Source organism: Ranitomeya variabilis, chromosome 2 (assembly GCF_051348905.1).
Source record: "Ranitomeya variabilis isolate aRanVar5 chromosome 2, aRanVar5.hap1, whole genome shotgun sequence".
Classification (NCBI taxonomy): Eukaryota; Metazoa; Chordata; class Amphibia; order Anura; family Dendrobatidae; genus Ranitomeya; species Ranitomeya variabilis.
In genome coordinates, this window is record NC_135233.1 from 1,078,955,709 (window position 1) to 1,078,972,541 (window position 16,833).

Here is a 16,833-nt window from a genome sequence, read left to right on the forward strand (position 1 = left end):
AAGCCATGCATTGTATCAGAGAAAATGGATTTACAACTTCATCATTACAAGGTCTCTTAAAACAAATATAGCACCATGGAAATCTGAATCTTGTTCAGAAGACCAGCAGTGATTTGGGGCATCAGTAAGATGGAGCCAAATACTAACCTGGAGACCCCATCCATTGACTGCAATGGCACCACTTTAGGTAAAATCATTGTGATGGCAGGAATAACACTACACTATATGATGAACAATGCTTGCCAGAAACTATAGCGGTGACTATGAAATCATATGTGAACAGAGCCTTAAAAAGAGCATATCGATGAACACAATTTAAACATTAGTTTAACCAATCCTCACCTTTGGTATAAAATACCCTCTAAATCTGACATCTTCAGAAGCAACATGAGGGACATTGCCAGGCACAATATCACCAAACCTCTGAATTTCATGAATGACGGCATCCGTATACGGCATTTGTTTCCTATGTTCTACATGAGGTTGAGCCGATCCGATGACTCGCTCAATTTCTTTTTGGACTTTTTCTGTTCGAGAAGAAAAAAAAAGGTTCTGTGTACATGGGATGGACTTCCTACATAAACAGATTGAAGGAAACCATAAGATCCTCCTGGACTCAAGCTCACGTATGTGCTATGGTAGAATTATCATATGTTCTATACAAGTGGATCATGGACCTTAGAATAATTTTCTCTGATGGGTTCAAAAAACCCCAGTAGTCATGAGCATATCGATTCATAATTTATCAAATTCATTATGAATTCCTTTAAAAATTAGAATTTGATTGAATGCAGATTTATTTTTTAGATTCAATTTACACAAATTCAAAGGCAAGATTAAAACAAATGCCTCAGAACAGGTGAGGATCGGAGAGTGTAAATCTTTTTTTGTTGTAACCCCTTCCACCCCTAATGGCAATTTATTTGGACAAAATTAAATCTGCCTGTTGAATTCCAGTGAATCTGTCCAAATCAATTTTCTGGAAATCTGCTCTTCTTTAAACCCAGACAAACACTAATAAGACCACTTTAGCTACTTGACAAAAGTTTTTAACACTGTTGTGTAAAATACAGGATTCCAAACACACAAAAAAAGAGAGATTGCTAATGATTCTAAATTAGATCTTGAGTTTCAACACACTAGAATAGTTATACAGATTGATGACTGGTATAGCCTCTCATCTTACCTTGAACTTCTGGATATTTCATCATGAGCAGAAGACCCCATCTCAGTGTGGTTGATGTGGTTTCCATTCCAGCAATGAACAGATCGGCCACTAGAGCAATCAGGTTCTCGTTGTGGTAATACTGGGTTGATTCTGGCTTTCCCTGTAAATAATGATCACGTCATAGAGTTATTACCTTATTGCAGATGACAGAAAAAGTAGGTCTTGTCTTGGATGTAAATCGAACCTGTATGCCTTAATATGACTGGTGCTAGTTAAACAAAGGAGAGAAGTCTAAGACTATGTGCAAACCAAGATATGTTGCACAGATGTTCTCCAAACACCACCATAAAAATACCTTAAAAATACATTTGAAAGACTCCTCCTCTTCATTTCAATGTTAATCCATAAATTTGCTCATATAAGAAGTTTTGAAAGTATTTTTTCCCTCTTTAGCTGATGAAAATTACTTGGTGGGAAAAAGAAAGGGCATGACAATTCTTAGCAGAAGCTCCTGATTGGTTCAAGGCGAAACTCAGCACTGTACAATCCAAAGGCGTCAAAAAATACTCTTTTTCAGAAGGCTACAAAAAATTCTTCAAAACTGGTTCAATAAATTAAAATCTCCTGCAAAAAATTCCCTTAGAAGGCATGTTTTCTGAAGCGTAATTCAGTAGTAAAACTTGTTTTTCACAGCTAAAAAAAAAACATGCACGTGTACTATAATAGTTTAATTTTCCCTCTACCTGTCCTAAATAATTTATTTTTTTTAATTCTGTGTTGATCAATTAAAATACCTCTTGCTGCTTGGTTAGGTAGGCATCAATTAGATTGCGCTGGTCATTTGTATCCAGTTCTTTTCTCTGTTTAGTAAATGTTGACTCTAAAAAGGCATGAAACTCTCTGAGGTTGGCAAAAATTTTGTGGTGAGCTCCTGGAAGCCAGTGTATCAGCATAGGAAAACTGTTATAAAGCTTTAAGATAAAAAAAAAGTAATACAAAAATAAATACCATAATTAAATGTAAATAAAACCAAATACTACATTTATAACAATTAATATTCAATTATTCATTAAAAACATTAATAATAATAAATAAGATTTTAGTAAAGGAAAATAATATTGTCACGACCCATAAGGGTCGGTCCAGTGGACGGCACAGCAAACACCATCAACGGGATGGAAAAAGGGAGAGGAAGGCCCTAACAATAGGGAGCAAGGGATGGGGCACCTCCTAACATGGCCTGTGCCTATCCTAAAGATCCCCTAGTGCCCTATGCAGGTCCTTCCCCCCACCGTAACATGCCTAGTCCCTAGCTGTCACCTCACTATAGCCTTGCTAGTGCACTGGCCGACAAGGACGCTAGCCTCAACACTGCAGATGGTGTAAACACAAGGAGTAGTGACAAGCATGAGACATACAAAGACAGGGAACAAGAAAACTTAGCTTTAAGGCTTCGGCTGCAAGCTCCAAACAACAGAGGATACGGAACCAGAACCTCAAGCAGATGATACACATTAGCACCAGAGAGCTCTCAACTCCTCAGCTGGTTATCAGAGACTAACTCTATCACCAACAGTCAGCTGATGTGTTAGGTGACTATAGGATGGTGGGAGTGGTCACCACCCACATCAGCTGACCAGCAACACAGAAGCTTCCAGCAAGCTGCCAGCAAGGAAGCTGACATTAACCATTGTTGGCCTAAAGTAAAAATCATGTTTAAATTAGAGCAGAACCAGAGCTGTCACGACTGCAAAAATAAGTTGCGACAAATAAAAAGCTACAAAACAGAGCATGTAACCTCCCTAACTACACATACAGTGGCTTGTTAAAATATTCACCTCCCTCCTTGGCTTTTTACCTATTTTGTTATATTACTATCTGTGTATAAATATTTTTGTAATTCGATTTGTGTTTAAAGCATCAGCATTACATAGTCTAAGTTGGTGAAATGAGAAAAATATGGACATAAATTACATTTATGGAATCAAATACCTAAAAATTGTACACACCTGGTCAAAATTGTTGGGACCCCTCGTTTAATGACAGAAAAACCCACAATGGTCACAGAAATAACTTGAATCTGACAAAATTAATAATAAATTAAAAAAATCTATGAAAATGTAGAAATGAAAGTCAGACATTGCTTTTCAACCATGCTTTCACAGAATTAAATAAAAATAAATAAAACTCATGAAATAGGCCTGGACAGAAATGCTGGTACCCTTACCTTAATGTTTGGTTGCACAACCTTTTGAGGCAATCACTGCAATCAAACAATTCCTGTAACTGTCAATGATAGTTCTTCACCTCTCGACATGTATTTTGGCCCACTCCTCAAGAGCAAACTGCTCCAGTTGTCTCGTGTTTGAAGGTCGCCTTTTTTAGACGGTATGTTTCAGCTCTTTCCAAAGATTCTCAATAGGATTTAGGTCAGGACTCATAGAAGACCACTTCAGAATAGTCCAATGTTTCCTCTTAACCATTCTTGGGTGTTTTAGCGGTGTGTTTTTGGTCATTATCCTATTGCAAGAACCATGACATGTGACTGAGACCAAGCTTTCTGACACTGGGCAGCACATTTCTCTCTAGAATCCCTTGATAGCCTTGAGATCTCATTGTACCCTGCACAGATACTAGACACCTTGTGCCAGATGCAGCAACCCAGCCCCAGGACATAACAAAGCCTCCCCCTCGTTTCACAATAGGAACCATGTTCTTTTCTTGATATGCTTCATTTTTCCATCTGTGAACATAGAGCTGAGGTGCCTTGCCAAAAAAGTTCAATTTTTGTCTCATCTGTCAAATGGACATTTTCCGAGAAGCTTTGTGGCTTGTCAACATTTAGTTTTGCAAATTCTAGTCTGCCTTTTTTTTTCAACAATAGTGTCCTCCTTGGTCATCTCCCATGAAGTCCACTTTGGCTCAGACAATGACGAATGGTGCGATCTGACCCTGATGTTTCTTGAGCTTGAAGTTCACGTTTAATCTGTTTAGAAGTTTTTCTGAGCTCTTTTATCATTCGTAATATTCTTCTCTTTGATTTGTCATCAATTTTCCTCCTGCGGCCAAGTCCAGGGACGGTGGCTACAGTCCAATGGATCTTAAATTTCAGAATAATATGTGCAATTGTAGTCACAGGAACATCAAGCTGCGTGGAGATTGTCTTATAACATTTACCTTTAACATGTTTGTCTATAATTTTCTTTCTAATCTCCTGAGACAACTCTTTCCTTTGCTTCCTCTGGTCCATGTTGAGTGTGATACACACCATGTCACCAAACAGCACAGTGAGTATCTGTAGCCCTATATACCGGCCACTCACAGATTCCACGAGTGTAGACACCTGTGATGCTAGTTAGTGGACACACCATGATTTAACATGTCCCTTTTGTCACATTATTTTCAGTGGTACCGTCATTTCATGAGTTTTATTTATTTTTTATTCTGTGGATACATTTTTGAAACGCAATGTCTGACTTTCATTTGTTCATTTTCATAGATTTTTTATTTATTATTACTTTTGTCAGATTCAAGTTATTTCTGTGAGCATTGTGAGTCTTTCTGTCATTAATGAGGGGTACCAATAATTTTGACCACATGTGTATTCACCCTTTTTTGCTTTGATGGCCCTAGTAATTTCTAATGCAAGCAATTACCATTATAAGTCACATGCTTAGTGAAAGGAAGTCTACCTGTGTGCAATATAAAGGTAGAAAAAAATTGGTGTGCACTGGGAATAGAGGTGGCGAGGTGCTGGTGTAGAGGACCAAATAGTCCCAGTACACTAGAGATAAGCAAATACACCGCACACTCTGGGTATATATACTATGATAAATTTATATAATTTATTGAAGTGCTACAAACATAGATCAACAGTGCAGTAGGGGACCAAAGTCAAACTGACAATGTCTCGACTCTTCCCGAGTCTTTGTCATGTGGTCGCTTAGCAAGGTGAATAAAGGTATATAGCACAGGCATTGCTTTTAGAGAATTATGGGGTATCTTATGCAGCCTGACAGTGGTATACAAATTGCCTAGTCTCGGCGCACAGCACATAGAATCTGGCAGCGCTGGAGAGCAGGCGGCGTTACCATGTTTGGGAGGTATGCAGGGTTTCTGGCAGGGTTGGCGTATGAGCGGCGCTCCCGCGCCTAGCTGTATCAGGCACCTGATACAGCTAGGCACGGGAGCGCCGCTCATACTCCAAACTTGCCAGAAACCCTGCTTTCATGCAGGTGACATGACTGCCTCTTACTTTGCGCTACATGCTTGCTTATCCAATGTCCAGGATGCAGGCATGGATGTCTCACGTCCTGCACCTTTCGTTGAACCACGCAAAATTATTTGTCTCAGCGAAGTGTTGAGTTTAATTTTTAAGCGGAGTGTATGATGCCCACCTCTACAATTCGTTTGGACACACCTTCTAATTTAAACATTTTTCTGTATTTTCATGAATATGAAAATTGTACATTCACATTGAAGGCATCAAATCTATGAATTATCACATGTGGCATTATATGCTTAGCAAAAAAGTGTGAAAGAACTGAAAATATGTCTTATATTCTAGGTTCTTAAAAGTAGCCACCTTTTGCTTTGATGACTGCTTTGCACACTCTTGGCATTCTCTTGATGAGCTTCAAGAGGTAGTCACTGGGAGTGGTCTTCCAACAATCTTGAAGGAGTTCCCAGAGATGATTAGCACTTGCTGGCCCTTTTGCCTTCACTCTCATCTCGATTGGGTTCAGGTCTGGGGACCCTATCACTCTCCTTCTTGGTCAAATAGCCCTTACACAGCTTGGAGGTGTGTTTGGGGTCATTGTCCTGTTAAAAAATAAATGATGGTCCAACTAAAAGCAAACCAGATGGAATAGCATGCCGCTGCAAGATGCTGTGGTAGCCATGCTGGTTCAGTATGCCTTCAATTTTTAATAAATCCCCAACAGTGTCACCAGCAAAGCACCCCCACACCATCACACCTCCTCCTCCATGCTTCACGGTGGGAACCAGGCATGTAGAGTCCATCCGTTCACCTTTTCTGTGTTGCACAAAAGACACAGTGGTTGGAACCAAAGATCTCAAATATGGACTCATCAGACCAAAGCACAGATTTCCACTGGTCTAATGTCCATTCCTTGCGCTCTTTAGCCCAAACAAGTCTCTTCTGCTTGTTGCCTGTCATTAGCAGTGGTTTCTTAGCAGCTATTTTATCATGAAGGCCTGCTGCACAAAGTCTCCTCTTAACAGTTGTTGTAGAGATGTGTCTGCTGCTAGAACTCTGTGTGGCATTGACCTGGTCTCTATTCTGAGCTGCTGCTACCCTGCGATTTCTGAGGCTGGTGACTCGTATAAACTTATCCTCAGAAGCAGAGGTAACTCTTGGTCTTCCTTTCCTGGGGCGGTCCTCATGTGAGGCAGTTTCTTTGTTGCGCTTGATGGTTTTTGCCACTGCACTTGGGGACACTTTCAAAGTTTTCCCAATTTTTCGGACTGACTGACCTTCATTTCTTAAAGTAATGATGGCCACTCATTTTTCTTTACTTAGCTGCTTTTTTCTTGCCATAATACAAATTCTAACAGTCTATTCAGTAGGACTATCAGCTGTGTATCCACCAGACTTCTGCACAACACAACTGATGGTCCCAACCCCATTTATAAGGCAAGAAATCCCACTTATTAAACCTGACAGGGCACACCTGTGAAGTGAAAACCATTCCCGGTGACTACCTTTTGAAGCTCATCAAGAGAATGCCAAGAGTGTGCAAAACAGTCATCAAAGCAAAAGGTGACTACTTTGAAGAACCTAGAATATAAGACATAATTTCAGTTGTTTCACACTTTTTGTTAAGTATATAATTCCACATGTGTTAATTAATAGTTTTGATGCCCTCAATGTGAATGTACAATTTTCATAGTCATGGAAATACATAAAAATCATATATATATATATATATATATATATATATATATATATATATATATATATATATATATATATATATATATATATACACTCACTGGCCACTTTATTAGGTACACCTGTCCAACTTCTTGTTAACACTTAATTTCTAATCAGCCAATCACATGGCGGCAACTCAGTGCATTTAGGCATGTAGACATGGTCAAGACAATCTCCTGCAGTTCAAACCGAGCATCAGTATGGGGAAGAAAGGTGATTTGAGTGCCTTTGAACGTGGCATGGTTGTTGGTGCCAGAAGGGCTGGTCTGAGTATTTCAGAAACTGCTGATCTACTGGGATTTTCACGCACAACCATCTCTAGGGTTTACAGAGAATGGTCCGAAAAAGAAAAAAAATCCAGTGAGCGGCAGTTCTGTGGGCGGAAATGCCTTGTTGATGCCAGAGGTCAGAGGAGAATGGGCAGACTGGTTCGAGCTGATAGAAAGGCAACAGTGACTCAAATCGCCACCTGTTACAACCAAGGTAGGCCTAAGAGCATCTCTGAACGCACAGTGCGTCGAACTTTGAGGCAGATGGGCTACAGCAGCAGAAGACCACACCGGGTACCACTCCTTTCAGCTAAGAACAGGAAACTGAGGCTACAATTTGTACAAGCTCATCGAAATTGGACAGTAGAAGATTGGAAAAACGTTGCTTGGTCTGATGAGTCTCGATTTCTGCTGCGACATTCGGATGGTAGGGTCAGAATTTGGCGTAAACAACATGAAAGCATGGATCCATCCTGCCTTGTATGGAGCATCTTTGGGATGTGCAGCCGACAAATCTGCGGCAACTGTGTGATGCCATCATGTCAATATGGACCAAAATCTCTGAGGAATGCTTCCAGCACCTTGTTGAATCTATGCCACGAAGAATTGAGGCAGTTCTGAAGGCAAAAGGGGGTCCAACCCGTTACTAGCATGGTGTACCTAATAAAGTGGCCGGTGAGTGTATATATATATATATATATATATATATATATATATATATATATGTATATATATATATATATAACGAATAAAAAATTGGAACAGCACAAATCCACTACTTATCTTTGGGTGCAGAGCCCAGACAACCCGTCCTTGGTTGTTTCCTGTCAATATTTTTCACAAAAGCAGGCAGCACTCCATGGTCTTTGAGACAGTGTGTGGTTTTTATTGAGCCCACATCTCCATGCAACGTTTCGGCTCAACTGAGAGCTTGAGAAAGGCTCAGGTGAGCCGAAACATTGCATGGAGATGTGGGCTCAATAAAAACCACACACTGTCTCAAAGACCATGGAGTGCTGCCTGCTTTTGTGAAAAAAAAAAAATATATATATATATATATATATATATATATATATATATATATATATATATATATATATACAGTATATATGTAAACCCCCCAGGTGTATGGATATGGATTTTTAATAATATGCTTTGCTCGGCTTATCTGACCCTCTTTTCTCACAGCTAGTCGTCCCGATCTCTGTGCCTCTGCTTTTCCCTTTTTCCTGTTGCAAACATCTTCAGCCTCTTGGCTTTCTGCATGACCTGGTCTCTGACATCATTGCAATACTTATACATACTTTTGTGGTGCATTATGTGATGTCATGACATTACAACATGCATTTTCTCCTTGAAGGAATGATGTGAAGTAATGTCTAAAGCCAACTTGTGATGGAAGCCATGACCTAAAGTAAAGAGGGGGAAGAGAATACGTGTAACAGGGAAAAGAGGAAAAGATTTGCAGATGAACAGATGGTGAGCTGTGGGGATAGCGGAACAGGTAAGCGATGACATGATTATAAAGGTCTTTTTTTTACATTTTACATGTTATATGCATGATCCCAGAGAGCTGAATATGAATTTACATCTAATAACTCCACCATGAATCAAATTTCATAGCACAATTTGGCAAATACAAATCTTGGCTCTTACCCGGACCAGGGGGCTCCCAAATAGTCTCATATTTTCATTAATTAGTGCTATAAGCTTTAGTATGGTGGGATCTTCATAGTCAAACCTCTCACTGAGCAGTATGGACACAATTATATTGGCCACAGCAGAGTTCACATTTTTATGGTTATCGAAAGGTTTTCCTAAAAATAGAAGATGAGATATTGTAAGATAAAATAGGACATACAGTGGGGGAAATAAAAATTTGATTCACTGCCGAATTTGCAGATTTTCCTACTTACAAAGAATGGAGAGGTCTGTAATTTTTATCATAAGTACACTTCAATTGTGAGGAACAGAATCTTGATAAAATCCAGAAAATAACATTGTAGTATTTTTGCATTTTATTGCATGAAATAAGTAAGCTCTGAGGTCCCAGAAATTAATAAACATCTAGAATAATAATAATACTCGCTCAGCACTCACCTGCCCAATTTTGGATCCCCACTCCAGTCTGGTTGTCCTCTTTGGTCTAGTCAACAGTGTGATCTTCACTTGGCCAACTCTGATGTAAGCTGAGGCCTGACATCTTCATCATCTCTTGTGCTGATTAAACTGCGACTTCACAACACAGCGATTAACGACATGACATTACCTGTCATGATATGTTAATATCCCGGACACCGAGTGATGGCTAAGATGCCAGGTGAATTACTTTTACAATGGACCAGTGAAGATTTCACTGGTGACTAGTGATGAGCGAATATAGTCGTTACTCGAGATTTCCCGAGCACACTCGAGTAACGAGTATGTTCGCTCATCACTACTGGTGACCAGACCAAAGATGCTTACAGGCAAGAAAATAGGTGCATGATGGGCCTTGTGAGTATTTTTTTTTTTAAACGCCTTCTGGCAAATCCATTTTTTTGTAAAATTAAAGCAAAATCAATTAGCACCAAAGCAGTTCTCTCATCTCTACTAGAGAATACACTAATTTACTTGTACACGAGCCATTCATGGCTAATCAAAGTGGTAAGCATTTCTGCCACCACTAGAGATCGCCCACCGAAGCTAAATAATTTCCTATGTAATGAGCTCCTCCTGCCAAAAAATTTTGCTTATTGTCTTAAAAAAAATTCTTGACCTCTCCTGATTCTTCTGCTCTATTCCATTTTTCAGAAATATTCACATTTGTTGCTTTTTGAGCACATCATGTGAAATCTCTGTTTGCAGACAAACCGAGACTATACTTTAGAATTTTCTCTGGTGGCACGAACTTACTCCCCTCCATCCAAGATACTGTCAATCATCGTCTGACAGATGATCTAGCGATCTAGCAGTTTGAGATGTGCAGTTGTCAGCGTCTATGATGAAGGAGTGAAAGCTAATGTCCTTAGTGAAGAATGTGAAGAAGATCCCATTTGGACTGCAAGCAGGAGTTTCACATGCTGAGCTCCAAAAGCAACAAATGTTAATATCTCTGCAATGGAGTAACGCAGCGCAAAATAGAAAGAAGCGTCAGAATCAGGGGAATTTGAAGAATTTAGCAAAATGTTTAACTAATTTTTTGAGAACATTACAGGTCTTGTTTATCAAAATATATTATGTTTAACGTAATCTCTAATACAGTATCATGTTATCAGCAGCTCATCTGCAGTTTACACTGGGCGATGTGCTGCTGAGAACAGTAAATCTTGTTTCACTGTAAATAATCCAATCACCCAATGAATTAGCAGCATTTTGCTCATTCGTGGGACGCTTGATGACATGTATGAACTATTACCTGTGCAGCCGAGATTCAAAAATGGATACCACATATACACAGTATGTGACAAAACCATTGAATATCACATACAAATGCAAAAACTGCATGCTACACACATACAGTATATATCACACATTGCACATATGCATGTATACATTGAGCGCATACACACACACACACACACACGGGTTTACGTGACAGAGAGGGGTCAGAAGACCGCAGTGTCTGACTTCATATACTCTTGCACTGATCAGAAGCACTTCTTATTAAACGGTTCATGTGTCTGATAGCAGTGCATTGGTTATACTGTTCAGCTTAGAGCCTCAGAAGCTTTCCTGCTTGGATGACCTTATCTGTTCAGTATTGGCCACTTCCCCCTCCTGTAGTCACCTTTGGCAATGTAGACTGCCAGTGTTAGTCTTTCATGCTGCCTTGTTTAGAGAGAAGGTGTTGGTTGTTGGTAGAGGCATTTGGAGTGTTGGTCTGTGACTGTTGCTCGGTGTTTCAGCTGTGTGTGAATCCTCATCATCTCCAATTTTGTTTTTCTTCCTTTTTTCCAGTGTTTCTCTCTGTTGTCTGTAAGTGCATATTTGTATTATTGGTGTTTTCCGTTATACCTATTTGTCCTCCCTTGCTAGTCTAGTTTGTGAATATTGATACACTATCACTCCCCACTTCCTTGGGTGGATGAGGGGGACAGATATATGGCTGATTTAGAAGCTCAGCAAGGTATGCGGTCTTCACAATAAGAAGAAATCCAGGGAGCAGGGATAGACAGGGCACCCATAGTGTTACGGACAGGGAAGTAGCCCCTGGCCCCTGGAAATCTGACAACAGAGTTGTGACATTAACAATGGCACATACTATTTTTTTATCCATTATGGATCCTATTACTGCTCTGGCTACACAACTGCAGCAATCAGCCTGGAAGTGACAGATCTTTGCTCTGTTGCTGTATAACACCCAAATAACATTACCCCTGGTGTAGTATAGCCCAAGATTGCTTTGCCAGCCAGGGTCTCTGGGGTGCGAGGCAAGTTTGTTGTCTTTAGGGAGGCCTGTAAGCTATACTTTAAGTTATGTCCTCACTTCACTAGAACTTAATAGCAAAGGGTGGGGGTCATGATTTCACTCCTCCAGGTTGACCCTCAAGCCTGGGCATTTTCTCATCTGGCTGACTCTCAGTTGCTTCAAACAGTTGAGGAATTTTTTCAGGCATTGGGTCACATATACAACAACGCAGATCGCATCTCCCTAGGTAAGTCTACACTACGTCAGCTTCTGCAGGTAGACTGGCAGGCGGAGAAATATTGCTCTGAGTTTCAGAGGTGGTCCACAGATACCAAGTGGTATGATCCATAGCCAATTCTATCAAGGGATATTCATAAGGGTAAAGAATGATTTTGCCCTGCATAAGAATCTGGTCTCCTTTGGGGCGGCCATGTCACTGACCATCCGTGTGGATTACCGTCTTCATCAGAGACATAAGGATACACTCCAATTTGCAGTGCTTGGAGTCAAGGGAACCTGGGTCTGATTCAACCAAGGAACTCATGCAGTTGGGTGGGGTGGCACATTCTGTTGGTCCGATGGTAGTTCGATGTAAAGGGTGAGTGTGTTTTATACCTTTAAGAGCAAACGGGTAGCAATGTTTTGAACTTTTATTCTTCCTATCTTAATATCCACTTGTGCTTTGAAATTGAGACTGACATAATTTTATAGACAATCATCTTGATATCTCATACTTAACCCCTTAAAGACCGCCAATATGCCTTGAGGGTACTTAAACCACAGGGCCGCTTTTTAACGGTGCTGAGGTTTAAGATTATAGCGCTCCCCAGAGTCGGAATTTCTCTGAGGTCTCGGCTACCGGGGTAGCTGAGACCCCAGAGAACATGATTCGGATCAGTATTACTCTTGGAAAATATTGCAATTACAGGTTTTGCTAAACACAACTTTTTTTTTATGTGTGTATTGGAATAGCACAAAAAAACTGAGAAAAAATGGCAATTTGGACAATTAAAGATTGTCCAGATAGATATGTCATTATTAATATATACCACCAGGAGTCTATACATTTTTATGTCATCACTAATTTATATTACTAGTAGCTTATTCATTCTGATGTGATCACTACCAGGAGCCTATAGATTCTAGGATCAACCACACATACACAGACAAACATACACAGATAGATACAAAGACAGACAGATAGAGAGCAAGACAGACAATAGAGGACTTACCACCAGTCCATTTCCTCTAGTTCTTCCCACTCTGTCAGAGTACAGAGTACCTGATCTGTGGTGACATCAGAGTTACATGACCGGTCACATAATTATCATCTTACCAAAGTTCCTGAAGTGTCGCAGAGTACAAGACCTGCGGTGACATCATGGTCACATGACCAGTCACAAGATAGTGACGTAACCAAACGTCCTGAAGCAGTCTCCACATCTGATGCTACTTTGATAATTAGCAGTGTAGCTCCTGCTGCTGTAGATGCTGGGGGCCCCCAAGAGAGTGGGATCCCTTAGTTATTGCCCAGATTTTTCCCCCTAGTGCCGGCCCTGACTGTGAACATGCTATTTCAGGCATGAACCCTGGGCTGCTCCTCCTGATGGAGACATGCTGCCTGTCATTGTTAATATACACAAAAAATTAGGGTCTTGAACATCAGACCCCCTTATAACTCAGATTTAATAAGGTATTTGAAAATTAGTTTTCTATACCAGACACTTCTTAATAAAATGATGACTACCAGCTTACCCTCATACGTCCTAAACTTCTTCACCAGAGACTCAGCCTCCTCGATGATCTTGTCCTCTATACCCTTCTTTCCCATTCCATAATCTCGTAATGTGGACAGAGTGAATCTTCTCATCACTTTCCAGTTCTCTCCATTAGCAAGGACGATGCCTGAATATAACAAAGCCATATTACACGCCTCATAAGATAAGACAACCTTTATGGACATCTCTACAGCGCTAACATGGGACATCCCTAGAGATGAGTGAACCTCCCAAAATTTGTTTTAGGCAGATTTGCTAAATTTTGACTGCACAATAGCTGCAGTCCAAAGTAGTATTAGTCTAAATCAACTTGCCAAGATTGCTGTGAAAAGACATTTACTATGTGCTGATGTACCTCCAGACCCCAAAACATTACAAATGGAGGGGAGGGAATGGTATAAAAAAGTAAATAATCAAAATTACTCCATTGCCACAGCCCCCCCCCCCCCCCCCCCCCAAAAGCATAATCACTGTTCAGGAGAGGAACTGAGGACTGGCACAGAAGACTGTGGTGGAATACACATACTTTATTATTTTAGCACCTTCCTGAACCTCAAAAGAATCCAGCAATATGGTGGCCACTTAAATTACTGAGCAATTTGTATTTGTTTGAATGATTCATCTCCAATTTTCATAAATTTTTACAAACTCTTTGATAGGGATGAGCGGACCTGTGGATGTTCTGGTAAGTCAGGTTCAGTCGAACACTAATCCAAAGTTCGGGTCGGGCACTAGAAATGTACCCGAACTTGACCCTGAGCACGAACACCATAGAAGCGAATGAAGACCCGGTAAAATTTTCATGTAAAGGGTTAGTTGGCTTAGAAAGGAAGCAAAATGGGGAAAAGAGCAGGACATTTGCCTTGCAAACAAATTTGTATACAAAAATGACTTAAAATAACATAGAATTAAAAAATAAATAAATAACACTCTTGAATCTGGAAGTGGAGCAGGAGGGTGAGGAGGAGGTGGAAATGGACGTGGTATTGTAGGTGGAAGAGGCAGATGACGGGGTAGCCAACACTGTTTTTGAGGTTTTTTTTTTACAGGGGTGGGATGTGACTTAAAATAACATAGCATAAAAAAAATCTTGAACCAGGAGGCAGAGGTCCAAATTGAGGAGGTGGAGATGAACAAGGCGTTGTAGGTGGAAGAGGCAGAAAAGTAGGTAGCCAATAATATTTTTGATTTTTTTTCTTTTTGGGGGGGCGTGACTTAAATTAACAGAATAAAAAAAAATAATCTTAAACCAGGAGGCGGAGGTCCAAGTGGAGGAGTTTGAGGATGAGGTGGAGATGGACGTGGCATTGTAGGTGGAGGAGGCGGAGGAGAATGTACTCTATACTGTTTCTGTGATTTTTTTGTTTTGTTTTTTTTCTCATTTTTTTAGGGAAATAACATAGTATAAAAAATAAATAACAGTCTTGAACCAGGAAGCAGAGGTCCAACTGGAGGAGGAGATTGAGGAGGAGGAGGTGAAGGTGGACATGGCGGTGTAGGTGGAAGAGGCAAAGGAAGAGGTAGCCAACATTTTTAGTTTATTTATCTAGAATGAGCAAATAATGGTGGAGTATGACAATGGCAGTGTGCAGCTGAAATACTTCTCTAGTATATAGGCAAGCACCACTTTTGATCAGTGGTGAAACCAAACCCACTGGTCAGAGCCGTGGTTCCCACTCTGTCAAAAGACATCATGAGTGTGCAGCTGTGATTGGAGGTAAAAGTTTACCTCTGGTCACTGGTGTCAGCTGATGGTACTACAGATCCCATCTTCTGACACCTGCTGACGCTAATAACAGCGAGAGTAAGAGCACCTGATGGGTGTATTAATTAGCCAGCTCCTGCGCTGTAAATAAATAATAATAAAAAAAACTGCATTGGTTCCCTTGTATTTTTGATAACCAGCCAGGCAAAACTCACAGCTTGGGGCTGCAACCCTCAGCTGTCAGCTTCAGCAAGGCTGGTTCTCACGATAGTGGGGTCCCCGTGTTTTTTTAAATTATTTATTATATCAGGTGGGAAATGTTAGGTTGGGGGAGGCTGGGAGGGTAGCGGGAATGGGGAGATGTTGATGAATGCTTAGTCGATATATAAAATGGTTCTTTCTAGAGTTTGTATAACTTGATGATAGTGTAATGCTTTACAAAATCAATAAAATGTGTAGGAAAAAAAATGGCATGGGGTCCCCCCAATTTTTGGCAACCAGCCTTGCTAAAGCAGACAGCTGGGGGCAAGTATTCCCAAGCCATGGATATTGGTTCCCCCAGCCTAAAAATAGCAGCCTGCAGCTGCCCAGAAAAGGCAAATCTATTAGATGTGCCAATTCTGGTGCTCTGCCTGGCTCTTCCCATTTTCCCTGTAGTGGTGACAAGTGGGGCTCATGTTTGTGGGGTTGATGTATTTGTATTGTCAGGTGACATCAAGCCCATGGATTTCTATTGGAGTGGTGTCTATGAGACACCTATCGATTGCTAATCCTATAGTTATATGGTTAATAAAGACACAGCAAAAATAAATTATTTCATTAGAAATAAGACTAAACACTTGTGTTGAGCATTCCGATACTGCAAATATCGGGTATCGTCCGATATTCACTGTATCGGAATTCCGATACCGAGTTCCGATATTTTTGTGATATCGGAAATCGGAATCAGAAGTTCCTATAAGCTCCCAGGCATGTGCGGTGCGTATGGTTCCCAGGGTCTGGAGGAGAGGAGACTCTCCTTCAGGCCCTGGGATCCATATTCATGTAAAAAATAAAGAATAAAAATTAAAAATATGGATATACTCACCCCTCCGACGGACCCGGACCTCAGCCGTGCAACCGGCAGCCTCCGTTCCTAAGAATGCAGTGAGTGTAGGACCTGCGATGACGTCGCGGCTTGTGATTGGTCGCGTGAGTGGTCACATAAGTGGTCACGCGACCAATCACAAGCCGCGACATCATCGAAGGTCCTTCACTCTGCATTCTTAGGAACGGAGGCAGACGCTTGCAGCGGTGACAGCCAGGGGCCGTCCAAGGGTGAGTATATTCATATTTTTTATTTTTATTCTTTATTTTTTACATGAATATGGATCCCAGGGCCTGAAGGAGAGTTTCCTCTAATTCAGACCCTGGGAACCATCCAGGATCACTTCCGATATTTGTGTCCCATTGACTTGTATTGGTATCGGGTATCGGTATCGGCGATATCCGGTATTTTTTGGATATCGGCCGATCCAATCCAATACCGATACTTTCAAATATCGGAAGGTATCGCTCAACACTACTA

General features: G+C 40.7%; 1 protein-coding gene across 1 annotated transcript in view; it reads right to left on the bottom strand.

The window, feature by feature from the left end:
* The window catches only part of LOC143808714 (cytochrome P450 2K1-like), a 40,167-nt gene that overhangs the window by 7,619 nt on the left and 15,715 nt on the right, over positions 1-16,833 (bottom strand). Inside the window, exons 4-8 of the mRNA XM_077291645.1 lie at positions 13,539-13,688; positions 9,050-9,210; positions 1,963-2,139; positions 1,187-1,328; positions 343-527 (exon numbers count right to left, since the gene is read on the bottom strand). Coding sequence (XP_077147760.1) covers positions 343-527; positions 1,187-1,328; positions 1,963-2,139; positions 9,050-9,210; positions 13,539-13,688 — 815 coding nt within the window. The remainder of the gene's footprint in view (positions 1-342; positions 528-1,186; positions 1,329-1,962; positions 2,140-9,049; positions 9,211-13,538; positions 13,689-16,833) is intronic.